Source organism: Setaria viridis, chromosome 2, assembly GCF_005286985.2.
Source record: "Setaria viridis chromosome 2, Setaria_viridis_v4.0, whole genome shotgun sequence".
In the NCBI taxonomy this organism is placed as follows: domain Eukaryota; kingdom Viridiplantae; phylum Streptophyta; class Magnoliopsida; order Poales; family Poaceae; genus Setaria; species Setaria viridis.
The window spans coordinates 44,613,694-44,635,357 of record NC_048264.2 but is presented as its reverse complement, the minus strand read 5'-3'; the positions used below and the strand labels follow the sequence as shown (position 1 = coordinate 44,635,357).

The 21,664-nt window shown below is 45.5% G+C and overlaps 5 protein-coding genes across 7 annotated transcripts; 2 read left to right on the top strand and 3 right to left on the bottom strand.

The window, feature by feature from the left end:
- Nucleotides 1–2,768: 2,768 nt before the first annotated feature.
- LOC117846035 (uncharacterized) lies at nt 2,769–5,825 on the top strand. 2 transcript variants are annotated; one of them, XM_034727132.2, is made up of 5 exons: nt 2,771–3,090; nt 3,205–3,278; nt 3,975–4,107; nt 4,898–5,161; nt 5,259–5,825. In XM_034727132.2, exons 1-5 carry the CDS (start codon nt 2,965–2,967, stop codon nt 5,526–5,528), a joined length of 867 nt encoding a protein of 288 aa, XP_034583023.1. In that variant the 5' UTR covers nt 2,771–2,964; the 3' UTR covers nt 5,529–5,825. The 2 variants fall into 2 exon arrangements, with proteins under 2 accessions (XP_034583022.1, XP_034583023.1); XM_034727131.2 differs by having other exon boundaries at nt 2,769–3,278.
- A 1,136-nt stretch (nt 5,826–6,961) lies between these two features.
- On the top strand, nt 6,962–10,469 carry LOC117843607 (transcription elongation factor SPT4 homolog 1). Its single transcript, XM_034724257.2, has 5 exons — nt 6,962–7,207; nt 8,573–8,664; nt 8,814–8,869; nt 9,924–9,985; nt 10,074–10,469. The coding sequence occupies exons 1-5, from the start codon at nt 7,079–7,081 to the stop codon at nt 10,122–10,124; spliced, it is 390 nt and encodes a 129-aa protein (XP_034580148.1). The 5' UTR covers nt 6,962–7,078; the 3' UTR covers nt 10,125–10,469.
- An 806-nt stretch (nt 10,470–11,275) lies between these two features.
- Nucleotides 11,276–14,888, bottom strand: LOC117843604 (uncharacterized). Of its 2 annotated transcripts, none has more exons than XM_034724253.1 (9): nt 14,694–14,888; nt 14,532–14,610; nt 14,256–14,335; nt 14,098–14,164; nt 13,331–13,402; nt 12,809–12,979; nt 12,638–12,721; nt 12,389–12,552; nt 11,276–12,309 (listed from the first exon to the last, which is right to left on the bottom strand). In XM_034724253.1, the coding sequence occupies exons 1-8, from the start codon at nt 14,767–14,769 to the stop codon at nt 12,426–12,428; spliced, it is 756 nt and encodes a 251-aa protein (XP_034580144.1). In that variant the 5' UTR covers nt 14,770–14,888; the 3' UTR covers nt 11,276–12,309; nt 12,389–12,425. The 2 variants fall into 2 exon arrangements, with proteins under 2 accessions (XP_034580144.1, XP_034580145.1); XM_034724254.1 differs by having other exon boundaries at nt 12,389–12,549; nt 14,694–14,887.
- A 406-nt stretch (nt 14,889–15,294) lies between these two features.
- Nucleotides 15,295–17,400, bottom strand: LOC117843606 (uncharacterized). Its single transcript, XM_034724256.2, has 4 exons — nt 17,078–17,400; nt 16,874–16,927; nt 16,105–16,266; nt 15,295–15,597 (listed from the first exon to the last, which is right to left on the bottom strand). Exons 1-3 carry the CDS (start codon nt 17,327–17,329, stop codon nt 16,105–16,107), a joined length of 468 nt encoding a protein of 155 aa, XP_034580147.1. The 5' UTR covers nt 17,330–17,400; the 3' UTR covers nt 15,295–15,597.
- Nucleotides 17,401–17,531: 131 nt separating this feature from the next.
- On the bottom strand, nt 17,532–20,230 carry LOC117843605 (ras-related protein RABH1b). Its single transcript, XM_034724255.2, has 6 exons — nt 19,817–20,230; nt 18,949–19,019; nt 18,601–18,689; nt 18,212–18,323; nt 18,028–18,118; nt 17,532–17,924 (listed from the first exon to the last, which is right to left on the bottom strand). Exons 1-6 carry the CDS (start codon nt 19,934–19,936, stop codon nt 17,778–17,780), a joined length of 630 nt encoding a protein of 209 aa, XP_034580146.1. The 5' UTR covers nt 19,937–20,230; the 3' UTR covers nt 17,532–17,777.
- Nucleotides 20,231–21,664: the final 1,434 nt, after the last annotated feature.

Genomic DNA, 21,664 nt, shown 5'->3' with positions numbered 1-21,664 from the left:
ATATTCCTGTTGCCATTAATGTAGTTCATAGTCAGAAAAGACAAAATGAATTAATGTCTGAATGATGCTTTTGTTTTTGCCATGCTTGAGCTTCTCAACGTACTCACTCCGTTTATCTTTATAAGGCGTACATGCATATCAAGATTCAAACTTTATTATCTTTGACCAATAATTTAACCGATAATTTTTTAATTTTTATGATGTAAACTTGAATTGGTTGGATTTGTAATCAAATGTACTATCCGATGATTATAAGTTTATAACCATAAACAATATAATATAAGATAATTTAATGGTTAAAATGTAATTTGGGAGACCGTGTCATGTCATACCACACCTTATAAAAATAAACAGAGGGAGTAGTTAAATACATTCAATCCCAACATCTTTCTTACATTTAGTTCTTTCCTATTTTTTAAAACAAACAGGAAGGAAAAGGAAGCTGCTACTTTTATTTGTTGATAAAGATCTACTGAAGCCGAAGCGAGACATTATATTAATTTCTTTCCCTTTGGAGCCAAAGTGAGAGATAAATTGCAATTCTTATTTGGCCAAATGATCCTACATGCTAAGAAGAAAATTACCTGTGATTACCTTTTTTTGTATACGAGCAAGAATATAATTTAAAAAGGAAAGGTAAAGTAACCATCCTAGACTAGGACCATAACACCCATATTTTGCTAGCTAGACTAGGACCATAAGTCCATAACAGCGATAAAAAAACATTTCCCACATGTGGAGTAGAAGCTCGACCTATAGTACTAGCTAATAGCTAGCCCATAGAGTGTTTGTTTGTTTTTCCTTATTTTAATATCCCACGGATGTCATGCTTATTTTATATGCATCTTTTTATTCATTGCTTCATTTCGCAGTGTTGAGCATGAGATAATTTATCGGTGACATTTGCTCTTGCGAGTTAAAAACCATTGTATCGCATTCATATTGATCCTCCTTTTACATTTTTGATTCAACTCTAGGTACTACACCTTTTTTTTTCCTTTTCTTCTGCGACCATGAGCGGTCCAAACAAAGATTGCATTTGTAGTGGCACGGTACAGTCATTTCGTACCAAACAAAGAATTGCATTTGTACTTTTGCAGTAGACAATTACTCCTATAAGCTCGAGATTGTATTACTCTCTATCGTTAAAGAAAATCAATCCCCTGATCTTTCCTACCAGTGGCCTAGTGCTTTGTTGTTAGGACATGTTAGGTGTTTCTTGCACGTTTGGTACGTACAGTCACCCTTGCTAGCAAATCGGTCTGAAAACGGGTGCTCCATTGGTCATTCCGTCGTAGCCTCAAGGGAACCGTTGCTTTCCTGATACTACTGCTTGTCACCATGATTTGTTTGATTTTGGTTGCTGTTTGGTACGATAACGATCGCAACGCAAATCAGGACGAAACGGCCACTTCGTCGGGGCATTAGTGCCTGCTACATACAGTGCTACGAGAAAGCCGTTGGCCCATCCGCTCCGATGGCGCCACCGTACGTTGATTATGGTTGGGAGTGGTTCCAAATCCCCTCACTTTCTTTGGGGGTCGCAATCAAACTTCCATCAAAGATTTCCTCTAAAAAAAAGTTCGATCAAATAGTGGAATGGCATGCATGCACCTCCATGCGACCATGCCTAAAGAACTTATTTTACATGTAGAGAACACAAGTAATCTTTTTCTGACTTTTCTTTTTTAAACGATTTTCGGACTTTTCTTGGTTTTGAGCTTTCTTCTGTCTTATGGCTATATACTGATTACTGATTATCACTGACAGAGGGATGAAAGCGGATCAGATACGAACGGAAATATAGAATACAAATACACATAGTTAATTTTTTTCTCGAATTAAATTCGGATACAAATAGTGTCAAGATGTGTTGAATATTGATATTCGTCCTATTCACATCTTAAATATTCAAGTTTGTACTCTTTTTTATTTTGAATTAAAAAGTAGAGTGTACGCACAAATGTTAGGGGAAATGTCTACTTTAGAGCCTTGAATCATTCATTTTGTCTACTTGACACTTTGTATAGGAAATGTCAACTCAATTTACTCCTAAGTATCCAAATTGGCAAATTAAAAAATGATTTTTTTTTCTTATCTAGGTTCAAGGTTATATTTTGAAAAACATGATAATATCAGCGAGATAAAGTGTATTCAAAACGAGCTACGTGCTCTTTTTTTTTTCTTTCTGAATCGTAATGGCAGGAGCTCTGCCATTCATGATTCATCAAGCTAGAAAAACGTGCTCCCGCTGCTTCGTCACAAAAATTTAACCATCATGATGCGAATCCTTATCCAAGTGTTGCACGAATACCAAGGTAAATATACGACCGTAGCTTGTACTTGCATTACAAGAATACAAGATCCAGAACATTCTTGACTCGTTGTCAGCCTGCTCCTGCTCCTGCTCCGCGTCCGTAGCTGACGAAACAGACAGGGAGAGAGAGAGAGAGAGAGAGAGACGGCGACCGTTACGGGGGCCGATCCGGCCCGTTCCGTGCGTGCCGCCCGCACGCGGCACGCGTTCAAAATTTCAAATACTGACGGGCGCTGGGGGAAGGGACGCGCACCGCACGGCGTCGCGACGCGATCGTTACGGGCGCCACGGCCCCGTCCCGTCACGCGGTCAGCCCCCCTCAGCCCGCGGGCCCCGCCGGGCAGCCGCACAACGATCCCCTTCCGCCGACGACCGGGCCCGCCTGTCATCGGCCGCGGGGGGAGTGGGTGGGCGTGGGTGGGGTCTTTAAAAAAGGGTGGGGGCCGTGAGCCACCACACAGCGACCCCTCACCTTCCTTCCATTCGACTCCACACTCCACTCTCGTCCCACCTCACCTCGCCCTCGCCTTTTTAGAGAGAGAGAGCCCCCCAGCGAGCTAGAGAGAGAAACGCAGCGGCACCTCCCCTCCGTTTCGTCCCCGGCAGGAGTGTGTGTGAGAGGGCTGTGCGAAGTGAGGAGGGCGGACATGGAGAGGCCGGCGCCGGTGAGGAAGTCCCACACGTCGACGGCGGACCTGCTGATCTGGCCGGAGGGGGCGCCGCAGGAGCCGCTCGCCGGGGCCACGCCGCCGTCCAACCGCCGGCCGCACCAGGTGAGCGGACCCCCGGGTCCCCCACGAGGCGCCGCGGGGGCGACCAGCTCTCGGTCGTCATTGTTGACAAAGCAGGGGTTTCGGCTTGTCTCAACTTTTTTCTCTTCGGTGCAGCCGTCGGAGGCGGTCAGGAAAGTGGTGTTCGGCGGGCAGGTGACGGAGGAGGAGGCCGAGAGCCTCAACAAGAGGTGAGCTTCCGAGCGTTTACCCTGCCGGGATTCTTTCGGGGTGGAAGGATTTGGTGCTCTGTTCTTGTTCAGCCGTCTGATGACGGGTTTTTGGTCTTGGCGATTACTAGATCTCTCGAGATTTACGGCCCCAAGTTACGGAGAAGTTTAAATTTTTAGGTTTCGGTTATTGATCTGTGGAGATGCGAGCAGAGAAATCCGTTGGATTTGAGTTTTAGCTAGTTTTGCATATGCGCGCCGAGTTCCGACTCTGTTCTTTAAGATTTTTCTGTTTTCGGTTCTGCTCTGCAGGCTCCAGAAAAAGGAATTGCTAGTAGTGTATTCTAGTGTGGCATGGTTTGGATGTTCATGTAGTTGCCATCTCACCAAATATGTTGGAATCTTGAAATCTGACCGTACCTTTTGTAATGTTGAAGGTCAGTTGTGAGACAAACAGAAAGAGTTTCCTTGAAGATCACTTGCACTGTTTAAATAAGTAATCATGCTTTCGAGCGCTATTGATGAATTCGTGTCGATCATGAGGCTGCTGATCCGTGTAGGTTTCGGCAAGTTCTGCAAGCCATCTTAGTTTTATTGCTTACTCAGATTTCAGATTAGCTCCTGTATGGAGCTGTGATTTACTAGCTGTGGTTCACCAAGCTGTTTGGAGCCTTGATTTACTGGTTGTATTTCACCAAGCTGTTCTTCTTTCTTCAGGAAACCATGCTCTGCTCCTAAGTGGAAGGAGATGACAGGAAGTGGCATATTTGCAGCTGGAGGCGAGGTTGAAGAGGATGAATCTGCCAATGCCTCTGCTACTCCCATCCGAACGGCTCCAAAGAACTACCAGGTACAGCTTCTGGTTGTTTTTTGAAGGACTATGTAGGCTGATTTCCCTTCGGTTTTGGTGCGACATGGTCAGCTAGGCTGTACTCCTGGCAATGCTGCAGTGTTGATAGTATATTTTTATTTTCAGATGTTGTGCCGATTTTTTTTTTTTGCGGTGAAGAAGTTGATTTACATTCTTGCTTTACTATGCATTTAGAATGCCATTGATAAGCTGCTGATTGCTATGATCAAACTTGCTAAATGTTATACCTGTCCTAAGAGTCAGAGGTTGTTGGGATGAATCTTGAGTGAAGGGTTTGGGCAAGCATTATTAGTTTGTATACGCATTGGTTGGTGAGTGGTGACCTTTCCTTGTGATAGAACCGAACGTTTTGATTGGTCAGTTGGACTGAAGGAAATATTCAGAACTTTTATTGATAGACAAATTAGATTTAGGTACTTATCTACTGTCGGTACCTTTTGTTGCTTAAAATGTCAATACACAACAAACCTTGACTAAATTTTAAAACATTTTAGATTACAGCAAGTTCTGTATTTTTCCTGCATAATTAGCTACTGGAACTGAATTTTTGTACTGACTGCTAAGCCTCTCTAAATCTATCATTTAGTAATACACTACTTGCTGCATGCACACTTAAGCAGGTTTGTAAAACTTAATCATCTTGATGTAGCCTTCAAAGTGAAAGGATGAATATCCATTCCCATTGATTTGATGATAGGTTTAACTGAATTAGTAGCTGAAGCACAGTTACACGGATAGACTAATCCTGCTGAGTTTTTGTCTAATGCAGGCAATTAGTACTATAAGCCACATCTCATTTGCCGAGGAAGAAAGCGTTTCTCCAAAGAAGCCGACTTCCATAGCTGAGGTTGCAAAGCAGCGCGAGCTAAGTGGCACGCTTCTGAGCGAGGATGACAGCAAGATGAAGAGACAGATATCTGACTTGAAATCCAAGGAGCTCAGCGGCCACGACATCTTCGCTCCTCCTGAGGACCCGCGGCCACGCAACTCGGAGAACGGCTCGACCTCACAGACACCGGGCAAAAACGCTTATGTCCTGATCTCTCAACTCATTTCGTTCTTAATTGAGCCACACACACACAAAAAAAAAAAGTTGTGTTGCTTACTGTTTGTTGTCGTTCACGCAACAGGTAAGCAACTTCAAGTTTGGTGAAGCCGACGAAGACAGCGTGGTGAAGACGGCGAAGAAGATCCCCACGAAGAAATTCAGCGACCTGACCGGCAACGGCATCTTCAAGGGTGACGAGGCCCCCGGGATGGCGGAGAAGCACCTGAGCGCTTCGAAGCTGAAGGAGATGACCGGCAGCGACATCTTCGCGGACGGGAAGGCCCCTTCCCGGGACTACCTGGGCGGGATCCGCAAGCCTCCCGGCGGCGAGAGCAGCATCGCGCTGGTTTAACAAAAGCAGCAGCAGCTTCAACAACAACCTGATGGACATAGCAGCCCCTACACCATTCATTTCCTCATCGCCGTCGCCGTCCTCTAGGAGTGATCTTTTAGGAGTTCCTTTTTCCTTTCCCCCCAAGGACTGATCGATTGGAACCGCCGGTTTGCTTTCCTGTTTCCCGCGACTTCGCGCCAGGTTTTCCCTCGTGATCGTTGTTAATCCCCCCTCTGATGGTGGTGGTGGTGTGTGGGTGCGACAGCAACGATGGTTATCTCTCTAATTTAACATTGATGATTTGGTTTGCGCTTTTGTTGGTTGGTCGGACGTGCCGTGCCCGTGGTGCGCGTACTGATGTAACAACCTAGCGGTGCATTGTCTGATTCCGTGACTGGATGTCTCAGCTGCTGGCTGCTGGATCAAGGATCATGATCCTTGCTAGCGCTGGAGCTGCTGCCTTTTTTTTTCTTCCGTCTTCTCAAGTCTCCACTTTCAGTTGCATGAAGCGTCCCTGTTGGTAGGTCAGGAGGATGGGGATGGTCCCTTGATTGATGCCGGTCAGTGGCACCTAATCCCATTTTACTAAAATTGTGAGGAGCTGTAGCACCATCACCGCTGCTACAGTACGAGAAAGAAAACTGAGAGCGTAACGAGCTTGTCATGTTCTGGTGGTCTCGTTCCCATGGAGGCATGGAGCGAGCCATTGGTGGTGGGCCCAAGAGGCAAGAGTTTCTGTTACTCCTCCATGTTAGGGATAGCCCTGAGCTGCCTGCTGCCTGGCACGCTAATGATGGTGGCCATGCTGCATTTGCATCAGTGGCGCAGCCCATAGGATTCCCTGCTTCTGTGAAAGGCTACTGCTCTGGCCGTCCCGGTGAGTGACCACCGGCCGGGAATTATTCCACTCTCCATTGCTGCCATGGCAGACAATTGGATCTGGTTGAGTCATTTAGCTCCAGAGACTGTAGAGTCTTGTAGCTGTAGCATGCTCTGTTACTCTTTGAGAGTAGCCGTGTAGGACGGTAGGAGGGGCCGTTTCATATTTGATCTGCAAGCTCTACACTTCTACAGTGAAGTCTGGTCTGTAGTCTCCAGCTGCAGCCTGGAGGAGTAGAACAGTTTTTTTTTTTTTGAGAGTAGGAGTAGAACAGTTGGCCTAGAAGGACAGTGGCCCATGCGCTATGCCTCGCCCACCACACAGCAAGCAAACACCTTCACAGAGCGGCCCAACCAAACTCGTCGCGCTGCTGCTTCCCCCCGCCGCCGCCGCATCCCCCCTCCTCCCCCCCCCCCCCCCCCCCCCCCCCCCCCCCACCGTCTTGACACGGGTGGGCCTCAACGCTTGACGGGCCCGTTGATATCCCTGTTGGGCTGAGACGTAAGCCCAAATCTTCCGATGCCACACACACCAAACAGGTCCACAATACGACGAAGCGACGAGAGGGAAGCCCAGCCAGAGTCCGTGTCCGTGCGAACCAACGCGAGGAAGAAGAAACCGAGAGAGAGAGAGCTCTCGAGGAGAGGAGGGAAGCGAGCAGGAAGCGGGGGCTATCGGAGCGGCGAGGATGAGGGGCGGCGGCGGCGGAGGGATGATGGACGACGACGACCGGGTCACGCACGCGCAGATCCCGACTAGCTTCGGCCCCGAGCTGCGGGCCTGCCTCCGGTGCCGACTCGTCAAGACCTACGACCAGGTACCTTCCTCCGCCGGCGTCTCCTCGCTCTCCTCTCGCCTAGGGTTATGGTGTAGGTTCTCTAGCGGTCCAGCCAGGGTAGGGTTCTAGGATTGGGGATTTTGGGGGGGGGGGGGGGGGGGCGCGTTTATCCGGGAGCAATCCGTTCTCGGCGGCGGCAGTGGCGGACGCAGGATTTCAGAATTGGGTGTACAGAGATTCCAAACTTAATACCTCCATAAAAGAAGGGAAAAAAGTCTGCATAAGCAATTATAACACAGTCCACTATACTTCGCGTCTAGGTGATTGTCATTGCTGCACGATTTTACACTTATCTTGGAAAATCATATCCTCAAGGTTGTCATGGCGCTAATGCAACATATCTTCGTCTTGCAGAGTTGCAGTAGCTTGCTTGTTGACATCATAACCTAACATGGCACGGCACTCATCCCCCCGCGGTTATACAAAAGCTAGCCAACATCATAAATTGTCCATCATCTTCAAGAATTTAGTCATGTTAATCTTCATGAATTATCAACACCACATGATGTCCCATCAACCCGACATTTTGTCCTTGCAATTTCAGTTTCTCTACTGCAATGTCAGTATCCGTTTGCAGATGAAGATTAGGGGAATTTCAAATTTCTTTCTTATTGATGTACAACCGAAACTGCCAATTTTTTATTACTGAGTAGCTAGTAATCGTGTACCAACTATAGCAAGATGTGGCCATTGCGGAGACACAAACCTTCTATATAGATGAGATGCTAGCTGATGCCCTTCCCTTCCTCACTTCCACTCGTCAAAGAATCCACAATGAGCGCGATGCCTTCTCTCAGCTTGCGGCGGGCCGCTGGCGTAGCAATCCATGATAGCATTTCCTCACTCCCGCCGATGTTGGCTTGCCCCTTACCTTGGCGCTCACTGCTCGCATCTGGCCTGGATAGCGCGCGCTTGCTCCCCTGCCTGACGAGGTGGCTTGAATTGTGTAGACTGCACATGTGGGCAATACTAACAGGCCGGACATCATTGCATGCGAGAGAGAAAGAGAGGGTTGTGAGGGAGTTTGGGATATTGGCTGGGCTATTTCTAGTGCTGGGGCTCAAATATACACATTCTGGACAAACTGTGAGTACGCATATGGATTGTATACATACAAGATGCTAGTGTTTTGCAAAAAATATTGGGTGTACAGATGTACACCCATGTCCCTATACTAGGTCCGCCCCTGGGTGGCGGCTAGGGTTATAGCGCGCCGTCCCCTCGGTTCCGGATTGTTGTGTGTTGTGGCATTGAATTCCTGGGGCAAGTTGTATCGTTGACACTGATGCTGGTGGCGTTTGCACCATCTTGTGTCTGATTGTTCTTTGGGGGATATGTGTGCAGTTCAGGCAGAACGGTTGCGAGAACTGCCCATTCCTGGAGATGGACAAGGAGCACGACAATGTCGTCAACTGCACCACCCCGAACTTCACTGGGTAACTCCACACATCATTGCAACCAGCTTGTACTTATTATTGCTCTGTGATTCTGGAGAGTAGCTCATGAAAGCAGTTTTAATTGCAAAAATTCAAAGGATAGATTGATATGGAATACTATGCTAAGGAAGGTTCTTTATGGTATGCAGAATAATCTCTCTGATGGACCCCAGTAGGAGTTGGGCTGCTCGTTGGTTGAGAATTGGTGAGCGTTCAATTCTCTTGTATCCTGCAATTTGTTTTATCCTCCTAGGTCTACTGCATTATTTTTCCTTTCTTGCACTTGTATATGTTTATCTATTAGCATAGCTTACCATGGTATGCATATTTTGTTGTAATGCCATTTTGAAGGACGCAGCCTGTATTGGCATATTCGTTTAGGGGGAAAAAAACTGAGGTCAAATACATGAACTGGGCTTCATCTGCTTCATACTTCTACCAATTCCTGCTGACCTGTTTTGTGTGGTTATTAATTGTCAAGGATTATAAAACCAAGCTAAAAACCTTGGCCTGGGTTTTTTTTCCCCCAGTTTTAGCAAGTTTAAGCCCAGCAGTTTGCCCCAAATCATGGCACTAAATGAAAATTGCTTGTTGATTAGTTCATATCATCTCACAAATGTACAGAACGAATTGTTTTGTCAAGAATTTATGTTAATGCCTATTTTGCAGTGCCTTTATTTTTGGTTGACTTGTTACAATCTTCCAGAAGTATACTGTGCTTAAATTCCTTTGTTTCCTCTCTGAATTCTAAGGAGGCTTGCACAGACTGCTGCTTCATAACAGATCTAATTCTTTGATCTTTACACTTTTAACTTGAACCGTCTAATGATATCTTAGAAATTATGCTCAAACAGTGAGCAAAGTCTCACTCACATCAAAGTGTACTTCGTACTAAATATTATTGTTATAGACAGATATTGAATTGCGTGTTACATTTGTCAGAACTTTTAGGTGGCTGGCATGTTCTTTTCATATGATGTTTAAGTATGTGGTAGTGATCAAGAGCTTAACAAAATCATTACTGTAAAGTTGTTGAAAGATCACTTCTGTTTTGTGCAATACATGAATTAAGATACGTTATAGCTTCCCGGTGATAAGCATGCCATTTCCAAATTATGTGTAAGCTTGCAGTTTAGAGCTTAACAAAATTAATGCCTTACGTAAAACTCTTTTTGTGTATTTGTGCAATTCAAGATAGATATCCATTTGTTGCTCCATGGCACTACTAACCAAGATCATCCACCTTCGTCATTCTGCAGGTAGGTTCATTCCAGGGTGCTACACACTGGCAGTCTCGGAGGAACTTCCGGAAGAGTACCAGGTAAAACCACATACATACATTTTAGAAACGCTTATGCGGCAATGCTATGCACTTTCCAGAAACCTCATGTTTCTGTTTATCATCGCAGGGGATTTGCCAGGACAACAACGTGCAGTATGTGCCGCCCAAGCGTGTCTAAGGGGCTCAGTGTGTTCACGGCAACCAATCCTGAAGCAGTATGATAATGTAGCATAGCTTGTACTGGTTGTTGCCAAGGGGACTACTCGCCTCGCTCGTCATATCAGAGATTGCAGCTAATCTGGAACTGATGTAACGCTCGTGTACTCAAGGAGTCTATTTAGTAGGCGGTGCTGGTTGAGCCTACGCAATTGTTATGTTGCCTCTTTAGCTGCTTCAACGTGTGATCATGCCGTGCCTATCTGTCGGAGCAAGTAGTAGTTCTGTGTACAAGCTTCTGCATCTGTACTACGCTGCAGTGCCGTACGTTCAAGGCCTTGTGCATTGACGCATTCTTGCCTCCTCATACTCGTGATTTTTTTAAAAAAAATGCTCGTGATGTTTTTTGGCCAAAGAAGTATGGCCTTCGCCGGACAGAATGCGAATGCTGTGGTTCTGCACGTTCTGATATATGGCCTTCGCCGGACAGAATGCGAACGCTGTGGTTCTGCACGTTCTGATATACCGGTTGAACTGGTAACTTGTTAATGAAGTCGTCACAAGTCACAACATTGCCAGTGAATGTGGTGAATTGCTCAAGAAACTATCAGGTGAATGTTAAATATGTTCATGAAATTAGCCGCTGAATGTCAAACATGTTATGGTCCATGCCGTCAGGATCGGGGTCGGGAGATTAGCTAGCAGCGCATGCGTTATCACTTCAGTGTTTCTTTCGAATTTTGTGCGTCCGTACGAATCAGCTATCTAGCTTCTTTGAACTGCGCCGGTATGTCAGTATGCCTGGGGGAGCCGTTGCACCTGGCCCCGATTCAGGATGACGCACTGGCGCTCCAGGCGCATGGTGCACGGCTGCAGGCACCACACCACCACTCCATGACTGACCAAGTGGCCAGCAGACTTCATGCAGGAGGCACGCTCTGTACCCGCTTCTTACTCTTTCTTCACTTCAATACCTTCACCTTTGCGCTACCAAACAAAGCACGCAAACGGTGATCCCACCTCCAAACCCCCTGTAATGCATTTTCAATACCATTACAGTTACCTATGTGCCAACCAAACACTGAAGGTTTACATCTTCAAGAGCTACCAATGTTTATCGTGCTGGGGAAGAAAAGAGCACAGCACATCAGTTGTCGAATTTCAATAACTGGATAAACGCTAAAGCATGCATAGCAGAGATTCCCTTTCTTCACACGAGTGTATCAAAGTCAGCGTTACAAATTATCGCAGGTTACAGAACTTAATAAATTGGTCAGCAAACATCTTTCATAAGGGCCACGGGACGAAGTCTCTCAGCAAACCATCACCATTCAACCAGTCGATCAAGCGAACGGAAACCAGTTCGGCTTCTGTTGCTGAAACCTCTCCCACACGCCTTCTATTGCTGAAGAAGGGTCAAGAGCAACAACAGATCCACCTTTCCAACTGCACGATGCATGAGTGCGAGTGCAAAGAAAAACTTTTCGTATTCCACTCAAAACATTAACTTGCATATGTTAGTGACGTTCAATGTTGAGCATAGAAATAAAAACGTATGACAAGACCCCAAACAGAAGAAATCAACAATTGATCTCTATGTTCATGAAAGGCTCATGACAAAAGAGATCTAAAACGGATCTGTAAAAACATCACCGCAGACGAACATTAAAATCCAAATATTGAAGAGGGACACCCAGCAAGTAGAAACTTGGGCAAATCATTTCAAGATTATAAAAGAAATGAAACTCTGAACTCAGCTAAATCTTTGGAATCTTACTTGTCAGCATAAAAGGTGCAGACAGCAAGGGATGCAGGCAGCTGCAGTGCCACTATCATCTCATCATCACCATCAACTCATCATCATCAACAAGGCAAACGGCACAGATAATATCAACTTCAACAGTAAGCTACGTGCATGTTGACCGCATATCAGCCATCACATCTTCACTCCATCATGTAACTAGAAAGGTGCAGTCACCATGAATAGTAAGTACCCATTACTGGAAAGACAGTGATAATATGAAGTACTAATAGGAAAGGAAAATGGAATGGAACTGGTGTACACAAAGTTCTTGACAAGCAGTTCTGGTGCCAAATGAAAGTAGCATTCGAAGATTGAAGCAGCAACTGACAGCCAGCGTTACAGAACTGTAACTGAAGAGGGCCCACCATCAAGCAAATGCATAGCCTCTAGTTCATCCATCCTTCTAAAAGCAAGGAATTTGCATTAACAAATATTAGATATAAACTACAATCAACATAAAATAAGATGAACAATCTAGGGACCTGAGCTGTTCAAGATGTGCTGCAAGTGATACACTGCTCATGTCGAAGGGCTCCGAGAACGAGGAGACCGGTCATCATTGCGCCTGACAGGAGATTTCTCAGGAGAAGGTGATGCCTTGCGAGGAGGGGAGCGGCTAGGGCTCCTACTTGCAGGTGACGCACTGCTACCAGTTATGGAACAAAAAAAAATGTTCAGTACAATACAGAAAGACAAAAAAAAAAAACACCAGTACTCTCAAATGTGCAAACCTGTCTCTGCCACGCCTCTTGTAATCATCAGGACTATAGCTGCGACTTCGGCTACGACTAGGGCTTCTACGTGCAGGAGACAAACTGTTCATAATCATAGGACAATATTGGAATAAATCAGTGCAAACCAGCAAGATGAAAAAAATATAATTGATGTTTTAATGTGTATACCTGTCTCTCCCATGCTTTTTGTAATCATCAGGGCTGTAGCTGCGGCTCCTGCTACGACGACGATAGTCCCTCTCTCTGTATCTGTCACGTGTGTACCTATCTCTACTCCGACTCCGACTTCGCCTTCTATAATCTCTATCCCGATAGTCATCTCGATAATCATCACGGTACCTTCAAACATGTCAAGAATCACGATAGAAAATGAACAAGACTCCGGCATTCAGAAAATGAACAGAACAAGACTTGAATAAGCTTGAACATACACAATAGAAAATCACAGCTTATGGTGGCAATGCGTAGTTCAGAAAATGAACTATCATGTTTGTACACAGGCATGGAATCATGGCATGTGCATTGGCTTTGGCTAGATATTGGCACTTATCAATCGATGATATGCATCATCATTAAACACACACGAACTGATTAAGTTTACACTTAAGTACAGTAAAAGAAAGTACTGGGTATCATTTATTCTACAAATTTTGAAGAGTTAAGGTTCAAAAAATAATGGTAGTGTTATACCTCCGTCTTGGACTGCGGCTTCTGGAACGGCCCCTTGACCTTGGAACTGGCTCGACTATTCTTCCTTTGTTACTGTGAATATAAAAAATAAGAATATTATGAATGGTTCGGAAACTCACACCATATTGCTTTCCAGTGAGATTTTTTAAAGGATCAGCTGTGGTTGATTTGGTCACCATGTGGCACTATAGACCATTTTTAACTATTGTGAGTGTTGTGGATTTCATTTTATACATCCTTCTTGCTAACTCCCAAAGAAAATTACATTAAAAAAATCAGTATATGCACTTAGTCAGTGGTGTACCAACACAGAAGACATAATGAAAGAAAACAAAAGAAGACACTCACGACTGTTGTGACAGCAAAAGTGACAACTATATTGCGTAAGAGACCAGCGCGACTAAATAAATGGCGAGTAAACTCAAGACATGTAGACACTCATAATGACAGGTAAATGTAATGGAACTATTTAAACAGTCATTCTTAGCATTATAAATCCTCTACCTACCAGTGTTTGCTCTAACATAAGGTATTCTGCCATTTGAAAAGGCAAAACAATTTCAGAATTTCGCTGTTGCTTAATGTATCCAACCAGTAGCAGATAGCAGTTGCATATTTGCATTTATGTTTAGCAAACAATTTACATACTACAGCTATATCATTTCAGAACAACAGATAGAGCAAAGGTAAGTAAAAACTAAGTTACTGATTGAAGATCTCATTAGTAGCCATAAAAACAGCGTAAATAAGAGATAGAGATATCTTACATCCGTTCAGCATTTGGGCCATACTTGGCAAACTGCACCATGATCTCCCTCCCATCTACCAGTTTCCCTGCAAACAAAACACACCAAATGAACAACAATCCAAACACAAAGCACACATGACACACATATATTTCCGCCGGTGAGGAATTTAGGCGCACCATCGAGCCTATCAACTGCCTTCTGCGCCTCGTCCTCGTACTTGTACCTCACGAACGCGAATCCTCGGGAGTCACCAGTCCTACAGCCATAGCCATAGATAAGCATACACAAATCAATGAATCGAGCATAAATCAACTCCCGGCACCTATACAACGTCACTCCCTAATTCCATATTCGACACCACTCAGCCTGCCTACAAATCGCACACAGGTCAACACTCGAATCGGCGAATGAGACAACCAGGGGTCCATGGCCCCAGTTCGCCTCACACTCACCTGCGGTCCCTGGGGATGTAGATGTCGACGACCTCGCCGTACTTGTCGAAGAGGGGGAAGAGGTCATCGGCCGTCGTTCCTGCGAGGCCCCCAAACACAGATGAGCTGCCAACTCAAACCACGCGAAGGAGACGGAAGCGCCGCAGCGAGAGGGAAACTCACGGAAGGTGATGTTGAGGACGAGGAGGGAGTAGGTGTCGCGGATTGGCGGCGGGCCGGATCGCCCGAAGCGCGACATCTCGCCGGAGATGCGGCGGCGCGGAGAGGGGGTCGAGGCGCGGCGGGGTGGATGGAGGTGGGAAAGCGAGGGAAGGAAGATGACAGGAGACAGGTAGGGGACGGGAAGGGGAAGAAGAGAGGGGCGGCCACAAAAGCTGCCGATTCTTCTAGAGGCTTGCGCACGCGGCAGGGGCCAAGAGGGCAAGTGGGCCCCGTCCACACAATGTTAGACGGGCTATTCTTGTGTGGGCCATGCTGATTTCACCTCAGACCGGCCCAACTCGGCCCCTCTGTTATTCTACACGTCATTTTCTCTGTCCCTGAGATCGAGCTGAACAGTAAATTCCCAGAAATAGACATCTAAAACATTGAAATAAAAACTTTTAGTGAGGCCTTGGGATGCAGGAAGCCACCCATCAACACATACAAATTTGGACAATGTACCAGTGATACCAGATTATCTGCACATGCTGAGTAGCAACACGAAACAGCGCAAAGGTAAGTTTAAAACAGACAGCGCAAAGGTAAGTAAAAACATGAAAGCTATCCAAAAGTTCAAGAGACTAATATTTATCTTTATAAACAGCAAGGAATACAGAGGAATGAAGAGCGGAGTCATGTACACTCCTTGCCTTGCAACAATGGCATGAGATCTTAGCCCATGAAAAAGGAAGCACTAGAACACTAGCACTAAGCCTGAGCTCCATGAGAGGGAACACAGAAATTCGGGTTGCAAAACTCTCCCGGGCTCCCGGCAACGAAGACAGACGATGTTGAAATGAACCATGTGATCATTCATGTGACATCACTTATATTCAGTATCAACTTTGTTTGGCTTCATCTTAGTCTGTGAAAGAGTTTTAAAAATAGTGTTAGTGGAGTTCATAGTACATAAGAGATTCTGTTTCAAAATGCTAATGAAGATGTTGCAGTAACCATGAACCCCAAACATACTTCAAGCTAAGACCTAAGAAAACTTAACTTCTTTCCATAAATAATACGCGTATATGCTAGGAATCTGTGTTTCAGAATTCAGATATGAAACATGGAAACATTGTATTGTTCAATTGAATTAGGATACTCATCCAATGGGTTGATATACTTCTAACCAAATTATAGCAGGAAATATAGCTGATTCAGTTTTGGTCTACTCTGTACAATGATTATAAAACATGGTCTATAGATTCTAGGACTTCAAAATTTCCAAGGAAGTATCCGCATTGAAATTAGTGTTTGATTGGTAACTTCCATAGTTTAAAATGAAGAAGCAGGAACTTCTTAATGTAAGGATTTAAACAACTCAATGTATTCATTGGCCACCACAAGGATAGGGGAAAAACACATGGCCATTTACCTAATTGCCTTGCAGCCGAGACTCAAATCCACAAGTGCCAAGGTGTTTAGCAAGTTTCTCTCCACATAGCTTATGCCAATCATCTGATGCCCTAGCTTCAGCTGTTGTCCACACGACTGCACTTGCTTCCTTAAAATCAACAGTAGCAGATGTAACTTCTGGCTGCAAATGGGGGCAAAGGCAAGTATCCCAAGGTATGAGTATAAAGGAGCAGAAAAATTATTCAGATCATTGTTCAGCAAAAATCCTAAAGGCAAGTATCCCAAGGTGATGTTTAGCAAAGTGGGGTAACTACAGAAGCAACATAAAACCAACTGATCAGATAATTGTTCAGCTAAAAGCCTAAAGGTAAACGATGCCCCAGTAGCAAAAAAAAACTTTTCATCACTAAGCATCCACAACTTTTGTATCCTCTGAAACTACATGCAACATGTTATGAACTTGTCCTTTATGAATTCTTACTAGACTTGCAGGTTGCAACAGGAAACCGTTTCATGCTGGTGCATGGATATTCTCAGAAGAAGAAAAAATGCTGGTGCATAGATGCTGCACTGTTGCAAATGCCTAACAGCAAAGAAAGTTAGAAGGCTTGTCTGATCCACGTTCGGTAGTTAGCTACTTGAATTTCTCCGATTATTCTTCACTTTTGATCCTTCAGCATCATACTGCAAACCAATAACCATGCTCCATTTCCTTCGGATCCTCATCAACCCCTTAATTCTTAACGCAAACAAATAACTAAGAGATAGAAAGGAAAGGGGATGCATACTTGGCTCTCCAGAATCCGCTTCACGCTCGCGGCGCACCCGTCGCACATCATCCCCTGCAAACAAGAGTCAGGCAACAGCACGTCACAGTCACAGCCTCACAGGCCTGGGCTGGCTGTGGCTAACCAAAACCAACCATCGAAATCGAACAGGCGTTCGAGAAGAGGACACGAAGGGGAGGGGAGCTTCGAATTCGGGTAGGGTACCTGGACACTGAGCAGGATGGTCTCGGAGCCGCCATCCGCTGCCTCCCCAGTCGCTGCGGCGGCGGAGACCGAGGAGCCAACGCCGGCATACTCGCGGCCGCGGCGGGAAAACAGGGCGACGCGGCGGCTGCCGGAGGAGAAGGAAATGGAGGTGAGGCTGCGAGCTCTGGTGACGGAGGCAGGGGAGATGGGTTTGGAACGGGAGCGAGAGATTAGAAGAGGTAATTGTGCGATTAGCGCGGTAGACTCCATTGCTGACTCGCGTGCTGTGATCTCTCGTCGCGTCTGCCCCGACTCCGGAAGAGGGGCTTATCCGATTCAGCTTGTTGTTCGCTGCGAGATGCGAACTGCCACGTCATCATCTAGTATGGGGCCCGCTTGTCAGTGAGCAGAATTGTGTACGGGATCTATGTGGGTCCCTTATGTCAGTGAGCTATTCGCTCAACAAAGAACAGAGCACAAGAGCTTATTTCTGAAGCATACAGAGCAGGACACATGAAACAGTAAGAAATCATATGGTCTTTCGCCGTACACAAAATCGAGATGGAAATGAAAAAAAAAAGCAAACTAAAGATGGACTTCAGGTTCACTACAGAAGAAGCATCAGGAAATTAAAGGGCAGTATCAACACTACCGAAAAACTGCGTAACAGTAACAACACGTCAGTCAGGCGAGCGTATGTGCAGAGCTAGCGCTGTTTCTAGCATGCGCATCCACTCCCCGCCTGCTGCTGCGAGTTGGACTGGCTGGAGGTCGGCTTCAGGTTCACGTCCACCATGTCCTCCTGCTTCGCCGACGAGAGCGTCTCCATCCCCGGCAGCGCCGCGGCGATCTTGCGGAACAGCGGCTGCACGGATCACAGTGCAGTGGTGAGGTGCGGAGTAATGCATCCAAGGCAATTGCATCAGAGCATTTCGGAAAAGAGGTGCCATCTGAAATCTGAATCTGACCTTGATGTTGAACCCGGCTTTCGCGCTGGTTTCGATGAACATAACGTTGAGTTCTTTCGACTTGCTTTCCCCTTCCTCTGTGGACACTTGTCTGCAGAGAGCGTGAGGCATAAGCATCAGGCACTCGCAGGTTGTATCAGCCTGAACAAGTCCCACTGGAAAGAGAGATGAAAGCACAGGTCACCTCTTGTCGACAAGATCAGTTTTGTTCCCAACGAGCACGACAATCACATCACCACCCCTCTCGGTGCGGACTTCGTCGATCCATTTTGAGGTGTTCAGAAAAGACTGCCTATCTGCAGAGATAAACATTTCAGTAAATTTATAAACGAGAAGTCAGGTTATATATTGTGTTTTCAGAAAAGAAAACTGAACAGTAACTGATGGCCAGCTGCCCGGCTGCAATAGTATGGATTTGATGTGTCTTCGGTTCATTAGAGTTGAAATTTTTTGGAAAAAAAATCTGCTGATATTCTGAGGCATTAAAAATGCGAATCGTGTACATGAAATTGTTCGCTGAAATTAGAAAAGACAGGACAAAATAGTGTCATACAATTTTTTTGAGCAACTTACTGGATACATCATAAACAACCACTGCAACAGATGAGTCCCTGATGTAGCTTGGAATAAGACTCCTAAATCTCTCCTGTCCTGCAGTATCCCTGACAATGACGGGGATAAAATGTTAACTGTTCTCCAAAAAGAAAAATATAATGTTGATTACTTAAGCTACTGAAGCTCAATTTAGTCCTGTGAATCACTAGAAACTTGGGCACAAGGCTAGTAATTTCATATTTCATTACTGGGCATTAATCGTCCTAAGGATTACCGCTCGAGCATTTCAACATTTACCACTGTGGCTGAACCTACTGAGTTATCTGGTTTTTGCCTTCTTGGCAGACCAAAGAATAATGTACTTACCAAAGCTGTAGACGAACAGTGCGGTCCTCAAGATACATCGTCTTTGACAAAAAGTCAATGCCAATCGTAGCCTGGATAAAGTGCCCCCGTATGAGGACAGAGGAGTAAGAAGCAAATATATGAACCAGCATGGCAATCCTCACTGCAATATCTGTCCTACCACAAAACGTCATGCAAACTCCGCTCTCCACAAAATGGGTTATATGAAATGAAATTCAGGGAAGTGGTTAAATTTGCAAAGATGCATTCATCCAATCAGCAGAAAATAAACCAGCTGTCCTGCAGCGTGCTCGTGCATTGTCCAATCTTGGTAATATTTTCTTCAGAGTTGACCCGTTGGGCAACAACCCACGCAACCACTACGTTTGGACACTCCACTCCTACGCGATCAAACACTTTTGCGCAACATGTGAAACTATGACGTAATGGCAATTGGCATATGTGGCATTGCCCGCAATTGACGAAAGTATCTTTATTGGATACATTTTATCAAGACCGAGAAATGCTAGATTTAACGCCAAGGACAAGGATCAGTCACCCAAGCTATCCTTTGCATGAATGCTGAGATGATGGCATTAAAATCTCTTTCGAGGTAAAAAAAAGATAATGGCATTAGAATCAGAAGACATCAGCAAATTGGAAGCCAGTGGCAGATCATAAACGGCTCTAAACATGCATCCTCGTACCAGATCGCTGAAATGCACGATGCAAGAAAGAAGGCAACGCTGGATCAATGAAGAACACGCGCATTCACAGAATCTGATCGATCGGCATTCAGGCAATCGATTCCTCCCAAAAACAAACGAAGAGGTACGATGCAGTTACGCGAATTGACGAAACGGTGAATACGATTTGCGATTTCGGTTACCTGGTAGGTGGTGTCGAACTTGTCGTACATGAACCTGGTGATGATGCTGGTCTTCCCCACGGACTGGTCGCCGAGGAACACGAGCTTGTACTTGGCCAGCGCCGACACCACCGGTGCCATCGTCTCCCCGCGCCACGCCGCCTCGCTTCCCCGCGTCGGCTAGGCGATCGGGTTCTGCTCCGAGCCTCCGATCCTCTCGATCCGGGAACCGGAGGACGGCCTCCCGCGATTCCGAGATCTCCCGCTGTTCTGGCGAGGGCCGAGGAGGAAGTGGAAGGAACGCAGGCCGGTCACCACGACGCGCGCACGTCAGTGCTCGCCGCGGGGACGTGGTTGACGAGAGAGAAGGGAAGGCGTTTGCTGGGTTGCGCTCGCGTTAAATGGTGTGGTGTGGAATGCTGCCCGCTTCCGCTGGACTGAGAGCCAAGGCCCAGTCACACGGGTTGTCCCTGTTATCGGGCCGGTAGGTTGACATCCACTTAGCAAAATCTTCTCATCTACGTTAACGAAAAAAAATTCAAAATTTTAATTTTGTCAAAAGATGTCCAATGACATTTTATACATGATTTATGTTAAACAAAACATCAACCGTTATATAATAGATCATGCAAAACGGAATATGACGATCAAATTCGAAAAAGTCTTTTCTCCACCGCCTTCATCGGCCATCGCAACCATGTCCACTCTGTGTCGTTCCTTGTCGATCCTTTCACAACTATTATAAAAAAGTATTGTAAAAGAATTTCAATATGAATGTGTATGCTTTCGCTTTCATGAGTGTCACCTCTACTGCACCATGGCTCACCTTCTCCCAAAAAACTATTCTGCAATCACAAGAAAAATGATGCTATCATGTGAGTGTGACAGCATGGAACTAGTTTAAGAAAGCCAAGGGTGAAAAGTAGAGACAAATATGTTTTCAAGACGATGACAGGACATACCTTTGCCTATAGGACACCTGATATGTTCAGCATAAACTTCAAGGCTATCCAATGGATAAATTTCTCCACACATATAGAAATTATAATAAAAAGAAAAAGATGCAATATTCTCTTCCTCTAAATATTTTACGGGCAAAAACACGATTTTGCAATGCCGTAGGGGTAGGGCCAATATTTATATTTAACATAAGTAAGCAAAGTCTTTAGTCAATGCCCCTATTAAACAACTCAGTTGTAGTACAACAAATTGGTCCTGCAAACATCCTATTCTATCAAGAAAATGTGCATGTAAATTGTAAGCATCTGCGTGCTGAAGTCCGAGACGCGAGAGCAGGAAGCAAGCAGGCAGTGTGGATGCACGTGCGCAATTTATGTGACGCACTCAGCAACCACATCAAAATCAAGCAGGCACAGACTCCTGCTAAGGCCCCCCCGATTAGTGGTCCTTAATCTCGGAGGGCAGAAAGGTCAATTTCAATTCGTTCCGGGGAGTTACGTCGCTATCTCCGGCCCTCACCTGCGTTCCCGACCGGCATCATTATAATCAGGCAATTTACCACCTTACCCACCCTGTGAAAACCGGCTTCTATGGTTGCTGTTTTGAGTAAAAGAAACCCGGTTCTGTTTCTATGGGTTGAAACAAAATACGGCAGCATTCAACATCCAATCGCTAATCAGGATCATTATTTCTATGGTTTGAAATAATCTGCTAGTTTTTATCTTTGGTGAACTTTACTTCTTTTTTTCTAACACAAGATGCTCCGTAGTCCGTATACTTGGCAGTTGGCACACCTGGCAATCGTATCTTTAAGCCATGAAGCGTGTCCTACTATCTCATGATCCGCTTATTTTTTTATTAATAGCTTGGTCAGTTTGACCAATCCAGGCTCGGGGCTGCTAGCGCCGG

What these genes read in the sequence shown, in the direction of transcription:
- LOC117843606 (XM_034724256.2), bottom strand. Translation starts at nt 17,329, where the DNA reads ATGGAGTCTACCGCGCTAATCGCACAATTACCTCTTCTAATCTCTCGC. An exon ending in CCATCCTGCTCAGTGTCCAG is followed by an intron (nt 16,928 to 17,077) that starts GTACCCTACCCG and finishes TCTTGTTTGCAG; the next exon opens with GGGATGATGTGCGACGGGTG. An exon ending in AGCGGATTCTGGAGAGCCAA is followed by an intron (nt 16,267 to 16,873) that starts GTATGCATCCCC and finishes CCCCATTTGCAG; the next exon opens with CCAGAAGTTACATCTGCTAC.
- LOC117843605 (XM_034724255.2), bottom strand. Translation starts at nt 19,936, where the DNA reads ATGGCACCGGTGGTGTCGGCGCTGGCCAAGTACAAGCTCGTGTTCCTC. An exon ending in AGTTCGACACCACCTACCAG is followed by an intron (nt 19,020 to 19,816) that starts GTAACCGAAATC and finishes CACTTTATCCAG; the next exon opens with GCTACGATTGGCATTGACTT. An exon ending in GGTTGTTTATGATGTATCCA is followed by an intron (nt 18,324 to 18,600) that starts GTAAGTTGCTCA and finishes TTATCTCTGCAG; the next exon opens with ATAGGCAGTCTTTTCTGAAC.
- LOC117843607 (XM_034724257.2), top strand. Translation starts at nt 7,079, where the DNA reads ATGAGGGGCGGCGGCGGCGGAGGGATGATGGACGACGACGACCGGGTC. An exon ending in ACCACCCCGAACTTCACTGG is followed by an intron (nt 8,665 to 8,813) that starts GTAACTCCACAC and finishes TATGGTATGCAG; the next exon opens with AATAATCTCTCTGATGGACC. An exon ending in AACTTCCGGAAGAGTACCAG is followed by an intron (nt 9,986 to 10,073) that starts GTAAAACCACAT and finishes TTATCATCGCAG; the next exon opens with GGGATTTGCCAGGACAACAA.
- LOC117843604 (XM_034724253.1), bottom strand. Translation starts at nt 14,769, where the DNA reads ATGTCGCGCTTCGGGCGATCCGGCCCGCCGCCAATCCGCGACACCTAC. An exon ending in TACATCCCCAGGGACCGCAG is followed by an intron (nt 14,336 to 14,531) that starts GTGAGTGTGAGG and finishes CTATGGCTGTAG; the next exon opens with GACTGGTGACTCCCGAGGAT. An exon ending in AAGAGGCGTGGCAGAGACAG is followed by an intron (nt 12,553 to 12,637) that starts GTTTGCACATTT and finishes CATAACTGGTAG; the next exon opens with CAGTGCGTCACCTGCAAGTA.
- LOC117846035 (XM_034727131.2), top strand. Translation starts at nt 2,965, where the DNA reads ATGGAGAGGCCGGCGCCGGTGAGGAAGTCCCACACGTCGACGGCGGAC. An exon ending in CGGCTCCAAAGAACTACCAG is followed by an intron (nt 4,108 to 4,897) that starts GTACAGCTTCTG and finishes TGTCTAATGCAG; the next exon opens with GCAATTAGTACTATAAGCCA. An exon ending in CACCGGGCAAAAACGCTTAT is followed by an intron (nt 5,162 to 5,258) that starts GTCCTGATCTCT and finishes TTCACGCAACAG; the next exon opens with GTAAGCAACTTCAAGTTTGG.